The sequence below is a fragment of the Kogia breviceps genome, chromosome 5, assembly GCF_026419965.1.
Source record: "Kogia breviceps isolate mKogBre1 chromosome 5, mKogBre1 haplotype 1, whole genome shotgun sequence".
Lineage (NCBI taxonomy): Eukaryota > Metazoa > Chordata > Mammalia > Artiodactyla > Physeteridae > Kogia > Kogia breviceps.
Genome location: NC_081314.1, coordinates 80,650,522 through 80,674,231, shown reverse-complemented (window position 1 = coordinate 80,674,231; position 23,710 = coordinate 80,650,522). Strand labels below are relative to the sequence as shown.

At 45.9% G+C, this 23,710-nt stretch overlaps 1 protein-coding gene across 25 annotated transcripts in view; it reads left to right on the top strand.

The window, feature by feature from the left end:
- The window catches only part of KALRN (kalirin RhoGEF kinase), a 654,958-nt gene that overhangs the window by 272,645 nt on the left and 358,603 nt on the right, over positions 1 to 23,710 (top strand). For all 25 annotated transcript variants that reach the window (XM_067034412.1, XM_067034411.1, XM_067034409.1 and 22 more), the window contains 3 exons: positions 9,076 to 9,267; positions 13,088 to 13,219; positions 15,041 to 15,271. In XM_067034412.1, the coding sequence (XP_066890513.1) occupies positions 9,076 to 9,267; positions 13,088 to 13,219; positions 15,041 to 15,271 (555 nt within the window). The remainder of the gene's footprint in view (positions 1 to 9,075; positions 9,268 to 13,087; positions 13,220 to 15,040; positions 15,272 to 23,710) is intronic.

Below are 23,710 nucleotides of genomic sequence, written 5' to 3'. Positions count from 1 at the left end.
AGAAGAAAGGCCTGGGAAATAAAATACTGGTGAATGTGTTTCTGTGAAGTTTTATAGCCTCTCATTCCAACCTTAAAGGCAGCCTGAAATGACTACATCCTAACTCAGAAGAGCTACATTGTTTCCAGCCTCTTTCCCTGCTGGCCTCCCTGAATCTAATTCCAGCTGTACCTATCCCTCCCTCCCATTTCAATCCTGCAATAATGCCTCGTACAAAGACACTCACCTTTTTAAGGAAGTTTCACTCAGAGCTGAGAGAGGAGAGACAGAAGGTTTTCTCTTTTACTTAAATCTGCTCCTGGGTTTCCTTGGCCCTCGGACATATGGCCAGGCGTTTGTGTTCATGGCTGCTTAATGGTGTGTAAGGCAATTGCTGGAGGAAACACCGCTACAGCAAGCCAGGCGAGAGAGACAGAGGGATTCACAAGCCAGTGTTATCTTTGCTGAGCACCAGGGCTGTTCCAGCTTCTTTCCTCTCTCTGCCCGACAGTGACAGATGGCTTCCACATGGTTTGACCTACTGTTTGGCCAGCCCTGACCAGATAGTCATCCATCAGCTGCCCTGTTTTGTTCCCTAGAGGGCACCCTGTGGTTTGAGGGAGGCAGAAGTTAGAGGTTTCGTTTAGAGCTCTCCGCATCTCATAGCTATTGTAGTAGAGTTTCAAGTGTGGACAGTTCTTATTCCAGATGTTCCTATCCCGGTGTCCATATGTTTCGATGTGGAATCAGCAGGTTTACATGGTAATGTTCGACTAATTAATCATAAGCTGATGCTTTAACAGCTTCAGGACCCAAAGTGGGTTTCGTACTAGCAAAGATGTAAGCCATCATATGGTTCTATTAATCTGGAAAAAGGAGGCGAGGTTCAGCTTTTTCCATTGCTTTGGCACAATCTATTTCTTACTGATTCTGAGTGTTACTCATGAAGCCTCTGAAAGCTGTATGGGAAAATCTCCAAATAATTCTCCTCATGTCTCTCTTTGAGTGTTACAAAACAAAAACTTAATATTATCTGCAGGGCATGAGAAAAAGGTAGTATAAGCAGAAGGACCATGCAGACTAGGAATCAGGAGACCCGAGTCTAGTCCCAATTTGCCTCTCTTTTTGTGACTTTGAATACACACGTAATTGATCAAACAGATTTTTTTTATCACCTACTAGGTGGATTCAAGCAAGAAATGTCTGGGTTTTATTATTTTTTTTCTAACTGTAAAATGAGATTATTGTATGAACTTGGCTTCTAAAACCTTTAAAGGAAGTGTGTTTGTATTCTCTTCCTTCTTAAAGCATAATTTGCTCAATAAAACTTGCCTATTTCACTTGTACATAAATTGTACTTCACTTGTAAAAAAAAATGCTTTACCAAAGTAAAAAGATACAGAGACATTTGAGTAGTTACAGCTTTCATGGATTGCAACCTGACCAAATCAATTAAAATTAAAGATACAGGGGGCTTCCCTGGTGGCGCAGGGGTTGGGAATCGGCCTGCCAATGCGGGGGACACGGGTTTGAGCCCTGGTTTGGGAAGATCCCACACGTTGCGGAGCAACTAAGCCCGTGCGCCACAACTGCTGAGCCTGTGCTCTAGAGCCCACATGCCACAACTACTGAGCCCGTATGCCTAGAGCCCGTGCTCCGCAACAAGAGAAGCCACCGCAATGAGAAACCCGAGCACCGCGATGAAGAGTAGCCCCTGCTGGCCGCAATTAGAGAAAGCCAATGCACAGCAACAAAGACCCGATGCAGCCAAAAATAAACAAATAAATAAAACAATAATAACTTTTTAAAAAAATTAAAGATACATTAAAATAATTTTTAAAACTAAAAAATATTTTAAATACCAAATCTATTATTGGGTTGGACAAAAAGTTCGTTCGGTTTTAAGTAAAGACGTTTTTCATTTTCACCGAGAACTTTATTGAACAACGTAGTCATTAACTGAACACTGCAACCCCTAGCATTATTTGTAGAGGGGGGAAAAAACCCAAAAAGCAAAAACTAGAAACAAGTGTGTCGGTAAAGAGAATGAGTTTGATAAAATTAAAAGGTTGAACATAAATTCTCCCTTAGCTCCATCGCTCATAGACATTGGTGTTTTGACTGGGGAGGGAAAGGGCTGGGGGATAAAATAATGTATATTTCCTCTGTATAGTTTTAAGAACATTTCCACCCAATTATTGTGTGTGTATGTATATATATATATATATATATATAAAATCTCAAAATTATTTTTTTAAAAAGGTTCTCTATACACAAGAGAATTAAGATGAGAAGAAGACCCTAAAGAAAAGTCTCCCCTCAACCTCACTGCCATTATGCATATTTAGTACAAAATAACATTCAGTAACCTTTGGGTGTGCTTCCCTGGTTTGCGTAATATTTTTCTCAGCTGAGGCTATACTGTTTATGTATTTTATAGTTCACATTTTGATTTAACATTCGCTTTGCATTTTGACCCAAATGACTTTGCTGAGTGCCCTGGCCCTTGGCCGGGCAGTTTGCCTGACCTCCCTCCCTGGAGTTTTGGATTTGGAGAGACAAGGTCTCCGGGGCTTTTCTAGAGGACTGAGCCCCTTTCAGGAAAGTGGTCCCTCTGTGGTAGTTGACCTCACCTTCTGTGATGATCTGACAGATCACAACTTCCGTTTTCATGAGGATAATGTAAAAGCTGCAGCCCCATTGAGCAGAATGGAATTGAAAATCCTGTGCCCAGGACTCATTCCTTGCAGACATGAGACGGCTCTTCAGTGACTCCCCCGTGCTGTGCTGGAGGTGAGGAGGAGAAGTGCCCCCCCTGGACAACAAAGTGACAGGCCACCAATGCCTGGCCTGGGGAGGAGGCTTCGGCCACCTTTTACAGTACAGCCAGTGATAAGGAGATGGATCTGTCCCCTTGTGTGAACATGGGACACTCCCACTTCTGGGTTCTCTGGGTGTGGCTCACACATGTCAAGGTAGTGGAGATACCTTAAGAAGGCTATCCCAAGAGACAAAGGCCTCTATTTTTCTGACTTAAGGTTGAAAGGGCATGGATCACAGGGCTAGTCACCGGCTGATTCTGAACTCTTCAATCTTTCTGGGTCAAAGACAGACCTGTGGACAGTTCAGGGCCCTAGACTCTTGGATCCTAGGCGTAGGGCATCTGCCAATACAGGGGCTGTAGTTTGCAGGGCAGTGGCCTGACAGGCAGCTAGGACAGCTTTGCCTGCTGTGGGGCTGGGCCCATGTTGCAGGCTCCTGTGCAAGGGAATGTTCCTCAGGAAGAGTAGGGGACTTTGTGGCAAGCTTTCTGTGAAATACAGTGGGACTCTGGACTCATTGGAATATTTGTGTCTAGTTGGAATAGTTAATAGATTTTTCTTTTGTTTTACGTTTTACTAATACTTTGATTTGGTTTGCAATTAACTTGGAGAGTTAACACCAATGTGCTGGAATTGGATGTGGGAAAAGATATGACATTCTTTGAGTTATCAGTTATATGCCAGGCAACTGACTGGATGCTTTATGTTATCTCATGTAACCCACAGGAGGGTGTTTATGATTCAGGGTGGGGACCTACAACCACAAGAGTGTAAAGTTCACTCCTTATTTTAGGAGTGAAGTGAATGGGATTCAAATAATACATGTACTCAGAAATGATCTGCTCTTACAATCAGCCCCTGACACAGACCCTAGGGTTACCAAAACGGTAGCTTGCATCAAATGATTATTTCTAGAAGAGCCAGTATCTCTTTCAGAGTATACCACATAAGAGACTACATTTAAAGAGAAAATTTAGCTGGGTTTTTAAGTGGAGAGTTATCATTATCTTGCAAGCAACTTTGCATATTTTTGTAGCCAGTCAGGGCAACCAGGAGCCAGGTTCAAAGTGAGAGCCTTTGGCAGGGCTGAAAACTTTCATCAAGCTTCAGCCAGGTTTAAAAAAAAAAAAAGAAAAGATTCTGCCAAGTACTTCTTTCAGCAGAATGACTTTGTTCCATAGATTTCAGTTAATCACAGCAGGAGACAAGACCTCAGGAGGAGGTTCTAGCCATCCAACCTGTGATCTCCATTTAATGGCTGCAGGAGTGAAATGAGAAAACAGAGAATTTTGTAGGCAACAAAAGTGGGGGCAGGGAGTAAATATAGAGAGTTTTGAGTTAGGAAGATTCTGTTGGAATTTAGTTATTTTTCCTATTTGTGACCAAAATGATTGGAGGAGAGCCTTTGAGGGGAGATAGGGTGGGGTGGAGGATGCAGCAGACCAAGCTGCAGGTGCATTGCATTCTGCAGGGTAGATCGTGTTTAAACCTTGGAGAGTGCAATACTTTGAATAATGATAATAATAATAGCAGCACTGATATGGTGGGGGAGTGGTTTAAATTCATAAAGCAGTTTTGAGGTAAGAGTTTAAGAAGATACTCACTAAGCTAGAATTATTAGTCATGTTGTTAACTTCTGACCTGGGAAGCTGGTTAGTCTAGGCAGCTCGGCTCAGGGGAAGGGGCTGCAGAGAAGAGTGTGAGGGGAGCAGCTGGCCCTTGGTCACCCAGCTCGAGCTGTGGCCCTGGCACGACAGGGCAGAAAGCAGAGCTGGGCTGAGGGGCTGAGGCATGTGGACAGCCGAGGCTGGGCTACATGTCCCTCTGGGGTGGGCTACACTGCTCTTCTTGGTCTCACTCCACGTAGGTGTTCCCTTGCCAGCCCTTTAGTGAAAAGAGCAGTTTTTTGAAAGCATAAACCAGATCACGTTCCTCTTCTGTTTAAAACCATCCCACTGCACGTGGACACTTGACAGCTTTGTTTCCCTTGTTGCTTCAGTATATGCCCCACCTCCTCCATAGAATGAGGTCTAGATTTAGTCAGTATTCCCCCAGGCACTGGAGATGAGACAGAAGAAGACTGTGACCCCCTAAGTTCTCTCTACGTTCAATCTGCGTGCCCTCCATGAACAGGGTACACCTGGAGGCCTGGTTATATGGTGCCGACACTGGAGACTGCTTACTCAGAAATGGAATGTCTGAGATCTTTAGTTCATCTTACAGGTGAGGAAGCTGAGGCACAGAGGAGGCAAGTGACATCTTAAGCGAGTGCCAGGGCTGGACCAGAACTCACATCTGACTCCTGACCCAGCAACGTTGATGCCCTTGACTGATGGACAGCTCTGCAGCTGGAAGGGCATTGAAGGCTGGCAGGGAAGAATGGCAGAGCCCGGCAGGTGGGAGGGCATAGAGGAGGCAGCTGGTAGAAAATGGAAAGGCCATGAAGAGTCAAAATATCCATTCCCACTGGCCATGTCCCCAGGACAAACGGGAGTCCCAGGTGCTCTTTAACAGAGGCATAAACAGTGACACAGAAAAACTACACAAAGGGATTGACCCAAGGCCATGACATGTCATTTGTGCCTAACGACTAAGCACCCTGTTTATTTGGACTCTTAACCTTGCTCTGTCCTTTTAAGTCATGTGAGACCTTCTCCGCCATTCTTCTCTTGTCATTTGGTTTGTGACTCCAGTTTAGAATCTCTCTGCCTATTTGTCTCAGGTTCTAAGGTGGAGGGAGATAAAGAAGGTGATGATGAACTTGGGCCATGTGACTTGCCTGCAGTGTTTTGCTGTTCTTCAAAGGCGCTGTAGAGAGGAGCAATGAGGAAATTCATGAGTCAACATTATACTTAGCCCTCTTTTGTGAGGAATACTGCCTCTACTTCTTGTGTGAAGTGTAATCATTTGTTAGCTTTAGTAAGACATCTCTCTGCCCACTGATAAGGAAACAAAAAGGCATTTACTGTGCTAGTCTCTAGAATGTGAAATGTAAGCTGTGGTCTTTTTTTGTTTGTTTGTTTGTTTTTAGCTTTCATTTATGATCACAGGCTTAAGGGTTGAAGGGGGCCTTGGAGGACTGCCAACCTCACCAACCCCTTCTGTGCGGGAAGCCCCTTCTCAACATCCTTGCCAGTGGTTCATATCCCTTCCCCCTGCATCCTACTGTGAGTTGCCTCTACCTCTGTGGTAACACTTACTTCATTTTGCTTAAATTACAGTTATTTCAGGACTTCTTTTTAAGTCTCAGCTGTGAGCCCCTGAGGGCAGGAATCCTGTGTCTTTCCTCTTTGTCTTTGATCTCCCAGAGCCCCCAACACAGAGCCTGGCCCACTTCCATAAATATTTGAAGGAGTGACAAGGTGTTAACAGCCTCCAGAGGCAGCCACAGTTCAACATCTCTAATAGCTAGAAAGTTCTGCCTGAAAGTGAGCAGAAACACACCTCCCCAACTTCCCTGTGGGGAGAGAATATAAACAGGCAGTGATGACGAAGAGCCAGGCATCCATAAGATGCACATGAGAGACCCGGGGGACAGGCCATGTCCTGCTCTTATTGCTGTTCTTGCTTCTCTTCTGGCCAAAGGATACGAAGGTCTTTCCCAGGACAAGAAAACCCAACCACACTAGATAGAGTTGGAGAAATGTGTGTGGCGTGGGGAGGGTTTCCAGGAGTCAAATCCAGTTTGGAAGGGCAGCTTTACTAGATGCTGCCAATGTCCCACTCATATCCCCTCAGTCCTCCCCGAGGGTCATCTGCAGACAGTTCCCATGCACAGCGACGGCTTCCTGTGTTTCTCTGCCCGTGGTCACTCTCTGACCTGGGGACTATGCTTGGCCTGTGTGTAGGTCAGGCTGGAAATGCCAGGGAGTAACTCCAGGAGAGACCTTCAAACATGAGTGATGGGACTTGTGCATAAATACCCCAGATCCCTCATCTCCCAGTGGGATGCTCAGAAGTGTGTTCTACACAGTCTCTCAAAGGTTTCAGGAGAGATGACCCCCAAATGCTCACAGCTGTAACGTACTAATGGACACATCCTTTCTTTATTTGCCTCCCTTCCCTCTTTGACTTGCCTACTCCCTCACTGTGCTTTCTGGGATCACACCCAAATAAACAGTCTGCCCCAAATCCTTGTTTCAAGGTCTGCTTTGGGTGGAACCCAAGCAGGAAATTTGGTGGAAATCCTAATGTTAGTCCCTTAAAAGACAGAACTATTAAAATTAGTATATGTCTTTTTTCCCCCCCGTTTCTTTCCTTCTATTTCTAATTCAGAGTTGGTTTTTCTGTCAGTTCTATAAATAGAGTTTAATTTTAAGAAGAATTCCTGTCCTAACTCAGAAAACAGGACTGATAATGATTCCTAAGTCTTTGAAGGATAGTTATTTCAAATAATAAGAGTTAGTAATATTCTAGTTCTATTAAGGGAACGTATTAGCCAGAAAGGTCTCAGGCCAGACTAAAGAAGGAGATTACACATGGGGATCATTACACATCAGGAAGGATTTGTGTTCAAGTGCTTCACTTAACCTCTTAAACTTCCACAGAGACCTTTTAAATGAAGAGAGACCTTATCAACCTGGCTCAGGTTTGGGATGGAGTGCTTGAGGTCAGGACAGCAAACATGAATGCATACCATGAGAGGAGAGGGAAAGGAAAATAAAGAACCTTCATTAAACTTACCCATTATTGGGGCTTCCCTGGTGGCGCAGTGGTTGAGAATCCGCCTGCCGATGCAGGGGACACGGGTTCGTGCCCCGGTCCGGGAAGATCCCACATGCCGCGGAGCAGCTGGGCCCGTGAGCCATGGCCGCTGAGCCTGCGCGTCCGGAGCCTGTGCTCCGCAACGGGAGAGGCCACAACAGTGAGAGGCCCGCATCCAAAAAAACCCCAACCAAACAAAAAACTTACCCATTATTAATGAACTACCGCTGAGCTAATAGAGCCAAGAGAAAATGCCGTTGCTGAAGAATATTTATTATCATATCAGAAGATTCATAACAAAGAACAAAGATGTGCAAGCAACCTGCCACCCTAGTCCTCCTTCAGACAGATACTGTGTGAGTCAGAAAAACTCCCTGTAGGTGCCACAATATTACTTGATTGTTTTGACACCTCAGACAATTAATAGGAAGTAGCAGTTAAAAATAATCATGCTCACTACTGTCTTTGTTTGTGCGTTTGTGTGTGTTTTTTTGTCTTCTTTCTTCTTGTAGAGTTTTCTGCTGGCCTAGTAAGGAATGACACACATGGTCATGAATTTTTAATTGGCAATCAAAGATGGGAATGAATGTAACCAACACACAGGGTGAGAGGAGTCAGCAGGGTCAGGAGAGCCCCACAGATGCCTTTTTGGGGTCAGGTGGAGAGATGTTCCTAAGTCACATAGTGATAAGAAAGAGCTCCACAGGTCTTATTTCTAGCATGGATATTGTGGCTTCATATGCTCTCTGTATTTATTTATTCACCTGCTCTCTTGGTGGGGGAGGAACAGGGGGCAGCAAAGTCTTCACTTGGTGGTAGGAAGATGTGTGGTCATCCTGTGACGTGTGTCCTTTGCCCTCTTTGATGAGCACTGCTGCCCTGTTGTAGTTGGCAGGAATGCCCTGGGTACAGCTCTCTCCTGAGTTGAGAGAGGTGCCTTTGCCTCCTCCGGCTTTTGCCCTGGTCTGAGCCGTTGCTTCCAGAGAGAAACTCTTGGAAGTACCATGCTGTCCCCATGGCTTGACCTCATAAGATGATTATGAGGAGTATTAAGGTAGTCCATTGGGCTTCCCTGGTGGTGCAGTGGTTGGGAGTCCGCCTGCCGATGCAGGGGACACGGGTTCGTGCCCCGGTCCGGGAGGATCCCACATGCCGCGGAGCGGCTGGGCCCGTGAGCCGTGGCCGCTGCGCCTGCGCGTCCGGAGCCTGTGCTCCGCAATGGGAAGGGCCACAACAGTGAGAGGCCCGCGTACCGCAAAAAAAAAAAAAAAAAAAAAGGTAGTCCATGTAAAGTGACTGCATTCATGGGCATTAATAGTTGGCACAAAAACTATGTTGGTCCTCAAAATGAAAGGGCTCAGTTACTGTACCTGCCATCTGCTGAAATTTCATAATATAAACAAAGACCTCCTTTGGGCTCAAAATGGATATGTTAATGAGGCCGATACTAGCCTCTCTCAAACTTTTTGTTTTGGGTAGCCTCCTTCCCACGTATTCCCCCACCCCAGGGTGCTGTGTGGTTGCCTTTTCAGCCTGCCCCACTAAGCATCTGCTCTCCCTTGCTTCCCAGAACGCCTATGTCAACATCAACCGCATCATGTCCGTGGCTTCCCGCCTCTCAGAGGCCGGCCACTACGCCTCACAGCAAATCAAGCAGATCTCCACGCAGCTAGACCAGGAGTGGAAGAGCTTTGCGGCCGCTCTGGATGAGCGCAGCACCATCCTCGCCATGTCTGCTGTGTTCCATCAGAAGGCTGAGCAGGTAAGGCCTAGGGAGCTGCTGTGGCCGCTGGTGGTGGGAAGCGGAGGGGCAGGGGCAGGGCAGGGCAGGCGGGGAGGACATACACTGAGGTGTAGAGAGCCCCTCCTCTCATTTTGAAACACCAAAGACCGTGTTGAGTAGTTTTGACAATAACCCATGTTCTGCTACTGTCATGGCCTCTGTGTACCCAAAGAGACATTGGTAACTCTTGGAGGCTTTGCTTAACATTCAGACAGGAAGAAACCCAGAGCTAACTATTCTGCTTAGTAGTTTATTGTTGGTCATGTGTGTGTGTGTGTGTGTGTGTGTGTGTGTGTGTGTGTGTTGACTGCTTAGTTTGCATTCCATAAGCGTAGACCAAAGGGGTGAAACTAAACTGATCATTGAGTGATGAGAACAGGGGGCAACTAATTTTACATGAAGCATTTGCTGTGGATAATAATAATGTAATAATAATACAGTGGACAGAAATAATAATTACTTGTTGCCATTTACTTACTGGCATTGGCCAGTGACATTACTAACCCATTTTACAGAGAGGAGCAGGGAAGCTCAGAGAGATTAAGTAACCTGCCTAAGATCCAGTGGCATGTAGGAGCTGACTCTAACCAGCTTAGGGAGAGCCAATGGTTAAATTTTCAGGAACTTTATGAGCTGGTTGTTAAACATAGCCATCACTTTAAACTATATAAATTTAAATTAAATATATCACATTAAAAGCCAAGGTAATAAGTACTCAAAACTCATCATTTTCAATTATTTTACTAGATTTTATTATTTTCTATGTTCTTGAGATTATTTCTATCTATGTTATATACACACTCACTCTCTCTCTCTCTCTCTCTCTCTCTCTCTCTCTCACACACACACACACACACACACACACACAATAAACTACTAAGCAGAATATAAACAGGCTCTGGGTTCCTTCCTGTTTGAATGTTAAGCAAAGCCAGCAAGAGTTACCATTTGTCTCTTTGTCAACATTTATGTCTGTGGTGGAAATAGTATACAGTTGTGTGCTACTGATCACCTCATCCCAACTACATATTTGGTGATGTCGCAATGGTAGCCTCTGAAATAGGGCAAGATAAAAGCTTTACACCATGGAAATCATCAAGTGTTAGAAACCAGGGCTTGATTTGTTGTTTTATTGATTGTCTAGAATCTTAAGAAAATGAGAGAGAAAATATTTTAAAATGCAGATTAAACCTAAAAATGTGCCCTGTGTATAGCTGTTGCATTGTGAATAGAACACAAAATCAAGGAAATATTCTTCTGCTATCCAAAACCTATTATTGCATTTAACAAAGAAGTCTCTTAAAATCACTGATGAATGAGTAATGTTCTGACATAAGTCTCCAGGTATTTTTCACTTTTGTCTTACATCTTAACAAAAGTGAAAATATCAACCAGCTTTTGTGTTGGAACTATATAAGCTTGTCGTTTACAAACAAAAGCATCTGTGAGAATCAATTCGTTACATGGAATTTATCATAAGCATTCTATGTGTTATTATTCTTTGTAAATTATGTGCTACACATCTTCTATAGCAGTAAAGTTTATAACACTTGTGTGTTACATTACATACACACATATATGCTGGTTATTAAAAGTGTATTAATATACCCTTGTGAAAATCACACAATTAATCAATAGGCATCTGGGATCAGGTGTGTCTAACATTAAAGCCTATGGTCTTAACCCCTAAATTTCTTTCTTTGTATGACATTTGGGTAGCTCACAGAGTCAGACACAAGGTCATACCTTAAATCTCTTCTTCTGTTACCCACCTAACATGGAAGGCAGCATGGAATAATTGAAAGAGCCTAGGTTTTGATGCCAGACACAGGTAAGTTCTAAACATTAACTCTTAGGCAAGTCACCTCAACATTCTGAGCTTGTTTCCTCATCGCTAATGTGGGGATGATCATAAATCTCACAGCACTGTTATAAGGATTAGAGATGGAATATATTAGGTGCTTAGTGTGTTTTTTAAATGGTAGACATCACCAAAAATCTGTTGGTATCTTTGTATTTCCTCCACCTGTGTCTGTTTCCATCTGAGACCTTCCCAAAGACGGAAAGTACTTGTGTTATAAGTCAAGAGCAGCCCTACACATTGAGAGGAATCTAGCCTTTTGTTGTTGTTGTTGTTTTAAGATGATGGTGGTAGTACCTGAGAATATTCACGTCTGATCTCCTGTTCTCTCTTTAACCTATTATTTACACACTTTGTTCAAGGTTTCTCCAGATTGGCAAGGGAGGTTCAGTGCCTCCCTCTCTGTCTCTCTGTCTTCCTCTCCTTGAGATGACCGTTTTGTGGGATCTACTATAGGACTCTGGTTAGAGTATTACAAAGAAATCCCAAAGACCTTGAAGAGGTGCCCCCCCACGACTGACACACACTGTCAAGTTACTTTCAGGTTCCTTTATGAAATGGTTGTTGATGGAGCAAGCAGCTTCTCAGACATTAGCAAGCACATGCAACCTGATCCTGGGTGTCACCCAGCACTCTGCCAGAATTGTTAGGAGACGGCTTACTGCGATTAACAACATACAGAATGAAAAATCAGCTGCCACAGCCAAGTGGCTAAGGACTAAAAGCTGATGTGATACCAAGAGGGGAACTCAGGCAGTTGTAGAAACACAGTACCCGAATTGCGAGTAACTGGAGGACTCAACTTCTGTTTGCTGTTTCCTGACTTGGATTAGTTTGGATGAGAAGCAATTTTATTTGTATCTATTTTTTAATGCAATTTCTCAGGTATTGCCAGTCCTTCAGGGAAACTGATAAACCATGCATCTTTTTAGCTGGAAAGCACACACACACACACACGCAAGCAAGCAAGCAAGCAATGGATTCAAGGCTATTTTTTCAATGCATTTATTTAGGCAGCTCTTTATTGTCCTCAGATGGGCTGTTCTAGGCAATGAGATAAAAGGTACTTAGGCAATTAATTTAAATGGAGCTGTGCACCCAGGCAAGAAGAATCACAGACAGAACCACTCCAGACTGTTGGGTGAAGAATTATTTGCATTTTAGAGGTGTATTTTCCACCCAATAAATCTGAGTGATTTCAGTTAGCTCACCCTTTGTGCATGGAGACCCACAGTCTCCCACAGTTGTTAATTTTAATTTTTAAATAATTTGATGTCTGTCAAGATCTATATTTATATATCACATCCCAGGAGCCACTCTAGACACAGTACAGTCTATCCCTCTGAGCTGCCCTCCCCTCTTCCACCCCTTGGGGTTCTGACCCAATAGCAGGGATCTTTTTGAGTGTTAATCTCCATCCCCTGTGGGAATGGTCTCTGCAGGTTCCCTGGGGTGCCTGATGGGCCTAAATGAGGCATTCTTTGCTACTCTTCACAGCTCAATGTCCACACTATAAAGCACATGTGTGGAAACATCCCATTTCATTATATGTTGCCTCTCACTTGTACCTGTGAGTGTGCACAGGACAAGAAGCTCTCACATACACATGTCACGCAGTGAGCTGTTTGCACACCTGTATTTTATCATCAGTGTGTGCATATAACCTGGTCAACATGAAGACAACTCCCACCCCCAGCAGTTTCATAACAGTCATCTTTCTTTGTGGAAACCATACTTCCTAAACAGGTACTGGGTCTGACTTCTTACCTGGGGTTGGTGTTTGTAAAATTAAAGAAAAACCTCCACTGTCTGCAGTGGTCTCTGAAGGCTTCCAGAGTTCCTGATGCTTCTTCCCAAGGTATATGACTGTCTGTACATAATCTGCCCATTGCCCGCCCCCAGTGCTCCCACACTGACCCAGCCGGCATCTCCTTCCAGTTCCTGTCAGGAGTGGACGCCTGGTGCAAGATGTGCAGCGAAGGTGGCCTGCCGTCTGAGATGCAGGACCTGGAGCTGGCGATTCACCACCACCAGTCCTTGTATGAGCAGGTGACCCAGGCCTACACAGAGGTGAGAACCCAGTGGACACCCAGGGGTCCTGGCTTGATTTGTTGTTTTATTTATAGGGGTTTATTTATTTATAGGGGTATGGGGGTGTCGCAAGAGTACCAGGCTGTGTGCTGTGAAATAGCCTGAGTTGGACTAAGAAGAAGAGAGGCCATTTTTCTCCCTCTGGAGACATCTTTAAGATCCTTGATCTGTTAATGATGATGTCAAAATGCAGCCATTGGCAGGAACCGCCTTAGTGCGCATGTGTGTACGTACGTGTACACACACACACACACACACACACACACAGACACACACACACCCCTACCTACCTACCTCACCCTATTTGTGAAGACCGGACTGTCTCTTCTGTGGAAGGACTGTAAGAAAGCAAGGCTGTGCTCCTCTGCAGTTGCTTTCTGTCTGGTGAACGAGTATGCACACACTAGCCCTACCACCCCTTTTATGAAGCAGCTCATCAAAAAATACTAATTTTCTCACTGGAAGGTCCAGAGCACAACTCACCACAGGGAGGAGATAAGTGTTTGCAGGAGTGAGAAGCTGCTGTGGAAGTGAAGGACAAACTAAAAGGCTCTTCTGCTGAAAAATCAAAGGCTGGGAGCATGGTACAAGTTAAGAAGGGGAAAAAACTTCCTTCTTAACTTGTACCAAGCACATCTCCTTTCACACCTTGCTGGAAGGAAAAGGCCATTTCAACTCCAAACCAACTTTGACTTCCTTGTAAACCAGATTAATTTGGGGTCTTAAAACTCCTATCAATACCCTAGTCACCATGTTTTTAAATTAGAAAGGCACTATGCTCGCTTGATAATCTGCCAAGCACCGGAGAGCCACAGGTGTCGATTAGATGATGCCACTTTCCAGAAATATTGCCAGGAATCCAGTGAGGAATGGCAGGGAATGTCACCCCCACTGGTTTCAGCACTGAGGGTGAGTGTTGGGGAACCCAGGAGCATGGATGTTGTGTCCACAGTCTAAGGGTCCCTCCCTTATTCTGCGTTTTCTGGAAAGACAAGGATGTTACCACTTTCAGGAGGAGAAAAAAGGAGGTTGTGTAGAAGGAGAGCAAAAGAAGGGTAAGTATAAAAGAAAGAAAATGACAAGGAAGTAAAGGAGAGAAAAATGATGATGATGATGATAAAGGTAGAATTGGTAGCCAGTACCTGCTGGGCCCTCTTCTAAGTGCCCTGCATGTGTTAACTCATTTAATCTTTACCGCAATTCTATGGGGTATGTACCATTTCTATTCCTACTTCACAAACAAGGAAACTGAGGCCCAAAGGGGTTAGTGTCAGTAACTTGCCTCTGGTCACACACCTAGAAATTTAGAGCTAGGTAGAGGAAGGTGAAGACGGAAGAGGGAGAGAGGTTTATGGTGTCAACTTATAGTCAGCTTTTTTTCTGAAACAAAGATCTTCTGCCTGACCTAGTCAGTGAGTCAGTCAAAATATTTATCAAGTAAATACTTACCAAGTACCAAGTGCCAGGCACTCTTCCAGGCGTGGGGCGAGATAAACAAGGCAGAGTCCCTGCCCTCAGGAAGTTGAAGTTCAAGGGGGAGGGAGACAGTGATTCGGGGTCTCACAGACAACTGGCTGCAGCCCCAGCACCCCCTCTCCCTCAGGATTCCGGGGTGCTCGGCCCTCCCCGGGCTGCAGGCTGGGCACTGTGGCAGCTCTGGTGGCACACTCCTTGGTTGTCATGGGTGTTGGTAGGGCTGAGATTCTCAGTCCTTATCAGGGATGCCAGCAGGCTTGCCTTGCCTCCGTGTGCCCCTCCTGCCCCTCTACTCCCTAGACTTGACCTCTTTCCCTCTTGCAGGTCAGCCAGGATGGCAAAGCGCTGCTGGATGTGCTGCAGCGTCCCCTGAGTCCTGGGAACTCCGAGTCCCTCACGGCCACAGCCAACTACTCCAAGGCAGTGCACCAGGTGCTGGACGTGGTGCATGAGGTGCTGCATCACCAGCGGCGGCTCGAGAGCATCTGGCAGCACCGCAAGGTGCGGCTGCACCAGCGGCTGCAGCTCTGCGTCTTCCAGCAGGACGTCCAGCAGGTAACAGACTGCTTCCCTGAGCCTGGCATCTGTCTCAGGCAGGCAGGCAGGCAGGTGGCACAAGTCCCTGACCTAGGTGATCAGGCCTGGGAACGCCTGATTTATGGAGGGAGGAGGGCAGTTCAGCCCCCAGCTTCACCCCTCCACACCATCCGGACTTGTTAATTGATGCTTCTCACTTAAGCAGCTTTACAGACAGGAGCCTTCTCACCCTCTGGTGTTGTGAAGGGAGGCTCAATCTGAGAGACAGCAATTCATTGCAGTCATGACATTGTTTTCTTTGGGGGAAGCTTGACCGTCCCTCAGGCATGAGCTGTCTGGACAGCTCCGGGCCCTAGGGGGTTATCTGAGCGCTTTTGGAGCTGGACCCACAGTGTGCCCACTTCTCAATCAGGGATGCAGGTGGCCTGCTAGAGTTGGGGTGTGGTGGGGTACAGGGCCTTTAGGGGATTCTTTGGCAAGCTTGGATTTGAGAAACCACATTTAAAACAAGGGCTGTTGATAATTGTATGTTCTGTGATTAGAGGTTACTCCTGGCTTAATCTGGTTTTTTTTGCGTTATTATAAGAGTCATAGCATTTTTCTTTACCACAAATAATAAAGAAATTGTTGTTTCTAACTATAAAAGGACAGCCTTGCCACAAGTGCCCTTTTGGATGAAATGACACATTTTTTTTTTTTCTCATACTTCTCTGTCTGTCTCTTTGGGGACCCCTGGGAGCTTTTCTTTGAGGACTGATAGCTGGGGGAGGGGGAGCTTATTGGGAGCTGGAGATGGAAGTTAAGGTTTAGCATCATCTCCCTGCTGGTTCACTGTGAGACGCAGGGGTGGGAGCGCTCGTGTTCTCAGACTTTCCTATGGCTACCTCATAATTTCAAGATTATACATATAAAATAACATTTCACTCTCCTTCCACACCTCCTGCGGTATTGACCAGGTGTAATCGAAAAGTGTGTCGAAATATACATGGAAAATTGAGAGCCAACTGGACATGTCTTTGGAGTGTCGGGACCCCCTCACAGCTGTTGTTGGGGGGCCCTTGTACTTGGTATCTTGTGATGGAGACAGGTTGGAAGGAGAGTGGGGCATCCTATCAGGGGTCGTGACGCCCTCTGGGTGTGGGGTCACCACCATGCAGTCAGTCCCAGGAGTAGACAGGCCTTCAGGAGTGTCCCCCATTCTTGGGCTGCCCTAACTCCTTTGTAGCCCCTGTCCCCCGGCTGGGGCAGTGATGAGTCATCAGAGGCGACACTTCAGCCTCAGGAGAGATGGGCACTGCTTATGTGCTGGCCCCAGCTCTGAAACCCTTGTGGGGCTTTGCTGGGGATGGAGAAGCAGATGCATCAGTTGTCTGCTCCTGCCATCTGGAATTGTTCAGATCAACGTATCATCTCTGAGCACAGGAGAGCACAGGATTGGTCTGTGATTGGGACAGTTAGGTGCCAGCCTCCAGAGGCACACAGAAGGTGTTACCACTTCAGTGAACTTTGAGTGACTTTTGGAGATTTCTGGGCCATGGATTGTGCAGCTTCCTTGGTGTGCTCTTTGTCTCCCTGCTGTTTTCATGGCTGTTGTACTAGGATAGGCGCTGGAGAGGGGCAGAGGTGCTGCGAGGAGGGTGGGTGAAAGGTTTCCCCAGCAGGAGGGCGGCATCCAGACTTGGACTCTCGGAATGGCTGTTATCAGACTTTTCTGTGGCCATCGTGACATCTACACTAAAGCTGGGGAAAAGTATAATAAAACTACACCGGTGGCTGTACTACATCATGCTCTAAAAATGAGAGTATTTCTGGAATGGAGGCCCTATCAGTTCATCTCTACAAGATGAATCACATTGTTGGCACTCAACAAAAGCAAGTAGAAGATTATGAGGTGGATGTAAAGGGGTTTGGATTTTTCATGAGGACTGAATTCCCCAGGATGACTGATTCCATTGTTCTTTTCGGGACATGTGAATGTGACTTCTGGGGACACAACGTCATTCACTCATTGTCCAGCTAACTCTCGCTCACCAAATATCTGACACTGGGACAAATGCACGAAGAAAAATGTGAAAACCAAGGGCTACGAAACCTGGTGTAGGTTCAAATGCTTCCTGACACCCAAGCGAGCATTGATGCCTGACTGTTGTCTGAGTTGGCACTTCAGAGAGTGCTGAATATAACGAACTCAGTGGTTCCAGTGATGGACTCGGACTCTGGTCTCCTGACTCCCAGCCATACAGGAGCCTGTCCTAGTTTTCAGAATCAGACTGGACAAGCAGTTTCCCTGCTCTGTGCTCCCACGATTTTATTTAATAATACACAAACACATGCAAACAATAATGTTAACTCAAAGGTCAAAGTGCTATTGGAATTTTATAAATTTATCATTTTTTATTTTGCATGCTTCATCTCTTCTTTTCCAGTATCTCCTTGAGAGTAGAAGCCATGGCTGCTGCTGTCTGGCATGAAGCTGGGATTCTCTTTATATTTGCTGACTTGAGTTGAAATTATTATTGGAGGCCCCCAGTTTCTGCTTCTGTGAATTGAACACCATCTAACCCTCCCTCCCAACCCATCCAGTAGTTGCCAGTAGCTGCAGTCTGTTTCCAGGAATTGTGATGTGAAAGTCTGAAGGTCCCAGGTATTTCCTAACAGCCCAGGCAGAGGAGTCGGGGACATAACATCAGTGCTACAAAGTATCCTGGTACTCATCAGCTATTCAGCAAGCATGGGTCTGGGCAGTGGGCCCAGCACTGCATTAGATTCTGGCAAGTTGCCTGGTTAGGTAGAAAGGCAACAAGACATACACACTTGAAAATAGAAAGGTCCGTGCTACCCGAGCATGCCAGGCAGTGTGCAGGGCAATAGAGTGTTGATGGGACACTTACAGGCAGAGGTGTGAAAAGTCAGAGTTGGTGTCTTGAAGGAGGAGAGAATTGATTGAACCATATAGTCTGGATCCAAGATTCTTGAGCACATTTGGGGTCTAGAGATGTTTACTCTGCAGCCTAAGTGGGAAGCTTGTGAGCGAGCATCGGCGGCTAGGGCGATACAGCATCATGGATAAGAGCATGGACTCTGGAGCCAGATGGCCTGAGTTTAAATCCTGCTCTGACAAGTCTTAGCCATGGGACCTTGGGCAAGTGGCTTCACTGCTGGTACTTCAGTTTCCTCACCCCTAAAATAGAAACCATCACATGCCTATCTCATTGGACTGAAGGAGGTGCAAGCACAGCACCTGCCTAGCATGTAGTAGATCCCCCAGCAGTATTGTCTCGGTTTAGTCACATCCTCTTTGAGTGGTACTCGGGTGTCTCCTGAGTCTGACGAGTTCCATTTCATTCAGTGATAAAATCTCAGAATTGCCGGGGACCTGGAAGAGCATTCAGTCTCACCTACTATAGGGTCAAGAAAATTGAGGCCCAGAGATGTAAAGCAACTTGGCCATAACCACACAGCTAGTTAATGGTAGTGCCAGGACCAGAAGCTAAGTCTTCTGGCTCCCAGTCCAGGTGTCCTACAGAAAAAACACACTAGAGAAGAGCCAGGCAGGCAGCAATGGAGAACAGAAGAGAGACAGGAGGGACACACACATACTAACGTAGAGAGGGGAAAGACAGACCACATACACACACCCTGAAACAGGGAGAGAGAAGGAGAGACAGAGACAGACAGTGGAGGATGAGAAAGAAAGGGAGAGAGATTTAAAGACAGAGAGCAGAGAAACAGATATACCTGGGCTGGGAGGAGAAAGAGAAAGAGGAAGGTGGGGGGAGAGACAGAAGAGAAAGAGGAGACAGGGACTCCTGCTAGTGGAGAGACGGGGAAGAGCCAGCCAGCCTCTCCCCACCCGACTTCTTGTCCCATTGCCATTTCTGGGGGTGGTCTTTCCCCAAATAGGAATACCTTGCCCAAAGCAGAGTAAAGCAGAGAGGTTGAAACCAAAGATAGACACCAGTGAATAAGAGATTCCATTTAAATATCTGCAACCGGAATTGGCCTGACACATCATCCCTGTGCTAGCTCTCCCTTGGTTCCTAAAAAGTGTCCTCTTAACATTCTCTTCCCCTCTGGGCTTTGAGGCAATGGAAATAAGTCTCTAAGGATCAAACTGGAACTTGGGTCCATTAAGCTACAGAAAGGCATAGATAGAGTGCATCTACCATAGTATTGCTGGTGGAATTTTCAGTCCTGTTGTTTTTCCAGTTTAGAGTGGAACAGTACTAAGCAACAGCCATGAGAGCGCTCTATGACAGCATCAGCTGGCCTCCACCTTCTGTCTGTTCTTCTCTCCTAACCCTGTGGCTTCCCACAAGAATAAAGGACTCCTTTCAAGCCCAGATAGACCTGACTTTGTTGAGAAGAACGAGGAGTAGCTAGTCTTGATCTTTCCAGTAGATGCAAACTCCATTCCATTTTTTCATAGCCAGAACAACTGTTGTGAGAATCTCTGCAGGCCATCTGTTCTGCCTCTCTTTCTTCTTCTCCCTCCATGTGGTGCAAGAATAAACTAGTAAAGTGTTTTGGAACACCTGTGTGCAAGGCCCTGTACTAGGAGTTGGAGGTCTCTGGCCCAAGAGAAGACATATATGCTCGAGGATGTATGAGTGGCACGTGGCTATCTGGATTCAGGGCCAAAGAAGCAAGACAACAACGGGCTGGTGGAGTCAGAGCAGAGAAAGTTCCCTGTGGATGGAATGGCATTTGCACTGGTGCTTGGAGCTCAGGCAGAGGAGATGGGGATGGTATTCCTGGGGAAGGCCAGGCAGTGGAGAGCTAAGTTATAGCCAGGGGACAGGAAGAGGAAATCTAACTGAGTTCCTACCCTTGGCAGCGATAGAGGGAGGTCAGCCTGGAAGGGTTAGGAGTGGTCTTGGTGGGGTGGGTGGGACATTACCCATTTGAGGCTCCAGTGCCTTCCCTTAAAAGCAATGTGTTTTGCTTTTAAGCAGTCCAAAGGTGAGCGAGGGAGGGGCAGTGATGTCAGAATTTGGCTCAGTGATTTTCCATTCTGAATGAGTGTATTAATATTAAAGTCCATAGTTCTTGTACTACGAATGGATCTCACCTGTTTCTATCAGGTTTTTGTGGAGCTCCCGTGGAAAATTATAGCTTTTACTGTGTCAGCTCTTGCCTGCCAAAGAATGTGTAAAAAGGATTTGAGAGTAATTTTTTAAAACTCCAGATATTCAATCTTTTACTAGCTGTAGTGACTAAAGCCCCTTAATCATACTAAACCAGTTTGGGCATTGTATAATCCAATTAACAGCTTTGCATAATAAAAGGTGAGCACTTTGGATTACAAACAGCATGCTTAGTTAGAAAAAAGTGACTGGAATGATGATGGGTCTAGAAAAGAACTCTTCTTTTAAGAAGGAAGGATTAAAGCATCTAAGAAGGAAAATGCTCACTCAGGGCATAGTCCCAGATAGATGAGGGCACAAACACAAGGGGGAGCCATCATGAAAAATCTGAAATGCTGACTAGTTAGTTACTTGGTGGGTATGTTGGGGAGGAGATTCAAACATCAGAGGGATGGCTGGATTCCAACCCTGAGATTTGGTTCCTGGGATTAAATGTGTCTATAAAAGTTTTATTGTTCATAGCTCAGGATTCATCATCTTTATGAGCAATTGAGCATCTAATCACTTCACTTATCTTAATTAATCTTCCAACACAATGAAGCAGGTGATACTTTGGTGCTCATCTTATCAATACTAATGAGGAAATTGAGGATAAGAAAGGTTAAGTAAACTTACACAAGGTCACACGGCTAGTGGCAGAGGAAGGCTATAAACCCAAGTCCACTGAATCTCTAGGTCCATGCTCTTAGCCTCTCTGCTATGCCCTGGGCACTATGTTAGGTGGTGGGAATGCAGAGAGACACGGATCCTGCCCTTGAGGGGTTTATAAGTTAGTGCAGGGCTCAAAGGGCCCTGATAGATTGCTTGGTCCCAAGGGATCAGACTTGCTCTATAGCCACTGACAGCTGAGATTCATCCCTAAACTCCCTGTCCAGGAAGACCCACACAGGCAGTCATACTCACATGCAAACACTCTTTTCCACTTGCTCCATCATTATAAAATGGCTCTCTATGGTTATTTATCTCTAACACAAATGTCCCTAAGACAGGCACTACCCATTCTCACTTGTTTTTCATAACCAGAATTATGTTAACTCAGTGTTGCTGATGGTTTTCTTTGTAGCATATATCTTGAATAATGTCCATTTGCCCATGGTCATATTTAGCAGTATTAAAGTTCTCAATTAAGTGTTTTTTTTTTTTTTTTTTTTTTTTTTTTCGGTATGCGGGCCTCTCACTGTCGTGGCCTCTCCCGTTGCGGAGCACAGGCTCCGGACGCGCAGGCCCAGTGGCCATGGCTCACGGGCTCAGCCGCTCCGCGGCACGTGGGATCTTCCCGGACCAGGGCACGAACCTGTGTCTCCTGCATCGGCAGGCGGATTCTCAACCACTGCGCCACCAGGGAAGCCCCCTCAATTAAGTTTTGATGGTGATAATCCAATCATTCGAATACATTCAAGTAGATAATAGATGATTCTTTGGGCAGGGTGAGTGTCCAGAAAGTGAGCAGGGTTGAGGCTTGGCTGAATTGGGGGAGGAAGGGAGGGGAGAAAGAGAGGGCTCTGCTTGTCAGGGTTGCTTTCTGATTGGAGTGAGGATGGGGAAACTTTCTCATCTGCCTCTTTGGTGTCACTGATCTTAGAAGGGGTGCTCCATCCCTCTCCCCGTAGTAGGAGGCTGGTACCAAAGGGTCTGTTCCAGTCTTCTCCCTGTATCCTCCAGCTAGAATTGGCAGGGCTGGGAAATGGGCTTCAGAGGCCTGCTCCTGATTTGCTCAGACCCTCCTGCCTGGAACTTCATGGACCCTTCACACTCTGTACCTCACCCCCATTCCTCTCTGCCCTGCTTTCTGCCTTCTCTTCCCTTCCCCATCATGGCTAAAGGACAAAAGACTCACACTTTATAACTAGTGGGGAACTATTGAAAGATTTTGACCAGAGAAAACAGGTGATCAGAGTGAAGGTCTGAGGTCATTTAGTGCCAGAGGAGGACTGTGTTGGAGTAGGAAGATCCTAGGGCCATGGTCATGGGCTAAGGTGATGGGACAAGGGTAGATTTGAGAGCATTTATGAAAAAAAAATCACTGGAAATTGCCATCCATTTTGTTAGAAGACAAGGGAGGTGTCAAGTGTGAATATGGGACTGTATTTTTAAAAGTGTGGTTCTTGGACCTGTTGAAGAACCCAACTCAGGTCCACTTGTCCAATGCACAGTGAAGCCAATCTACCGACACCGAGTTGTAGTGAAGGAAAGTACAGAGTTTATTGTAGGGCGACAAGCAAGGAGAATAGGGAACTTGTGCTCTGAAGACCCAAACTCCTTGATAATTTTCAGGAAAGGGCTTTTAAAGGCAACATTAGGGGTGAGAGTCACAGGGTGTGTGATCAGCTCATGGACATTCTTCTGATTGGTTGGTGGTGAGGTAATAGGGTGATGTTTCAGGAATTTTAATCATCAACCTTCTGGTTCCAACCAGTCTGTGGTCTGCTGCTTGTGGTCAGCATGTAGTCACTATCCTCCACCTAGGTGGGGGTCTTAGTTTCTGCAGAGCAACTCAAAGATATGCACCAGATTGTTATCTACATCCCTTCAGGAGGAACTGGGAGTCCTGTGGCTCTATTGTTCTAATCATTAACTTCATGAGCTTCCTCTTTGGAACTTGGGGAAGGCCAAACCAAAACGGGGGACTTGGAGGGGCTTTTGTATCCAGGAAGACCTCACAAGGTCCTGCTCAGTTTCAGTTCCCCCTTTTCTTTGATGCTCCTCAATCTCGAGGGGAACAGGGGCAGGACAAGAAAAGGAATACAGTTTGGATAAAGAGGTTAATCATAAACTCTGCAGGGGAACTTGTTTTAGGGGGACTCAGTTTCAGACCCCTGGCATTAAGATCATCTGGGCAGAGTAGGGTCTTGTTAAGAACAGATTATCTGACCCTACTCTATACTTTTTGATTTAGAATCTGTGGGTAAGGTGGTGCCTAGGTTTTCGAATGAACCCCAGGTGATTCTGAAGCGGTCTAAAGTTTGAGAACCTCTGACTTGAGAGATTCGGTCCTTAGTGATGAAAAGTGTGGTGACACCACAAACAGGAATCAAAGGCACCATGTGAGGAGATGCTTTCAGGGAGATGTCAAAGACAAAGACAATTTCCAGCCACCTCAGCCTGTTGGGAAGGGACAGGTGTGGGCTGCCTGCGAGTGGAGGGGTCCAAGGGAGGGAGGTGGCTGGTTTCTTAGCCGGCTTCCACCCAGCATCACATTTGTCAGGACAAAGAACTGCGGTTCTCAGGGGGAAGAGAGTCTGTACACCTGCTAATGAGTTTCAGCTGAGCCCTCTCAGAAAAATGATGGCTTTTCCTGCCATAGCAAGAC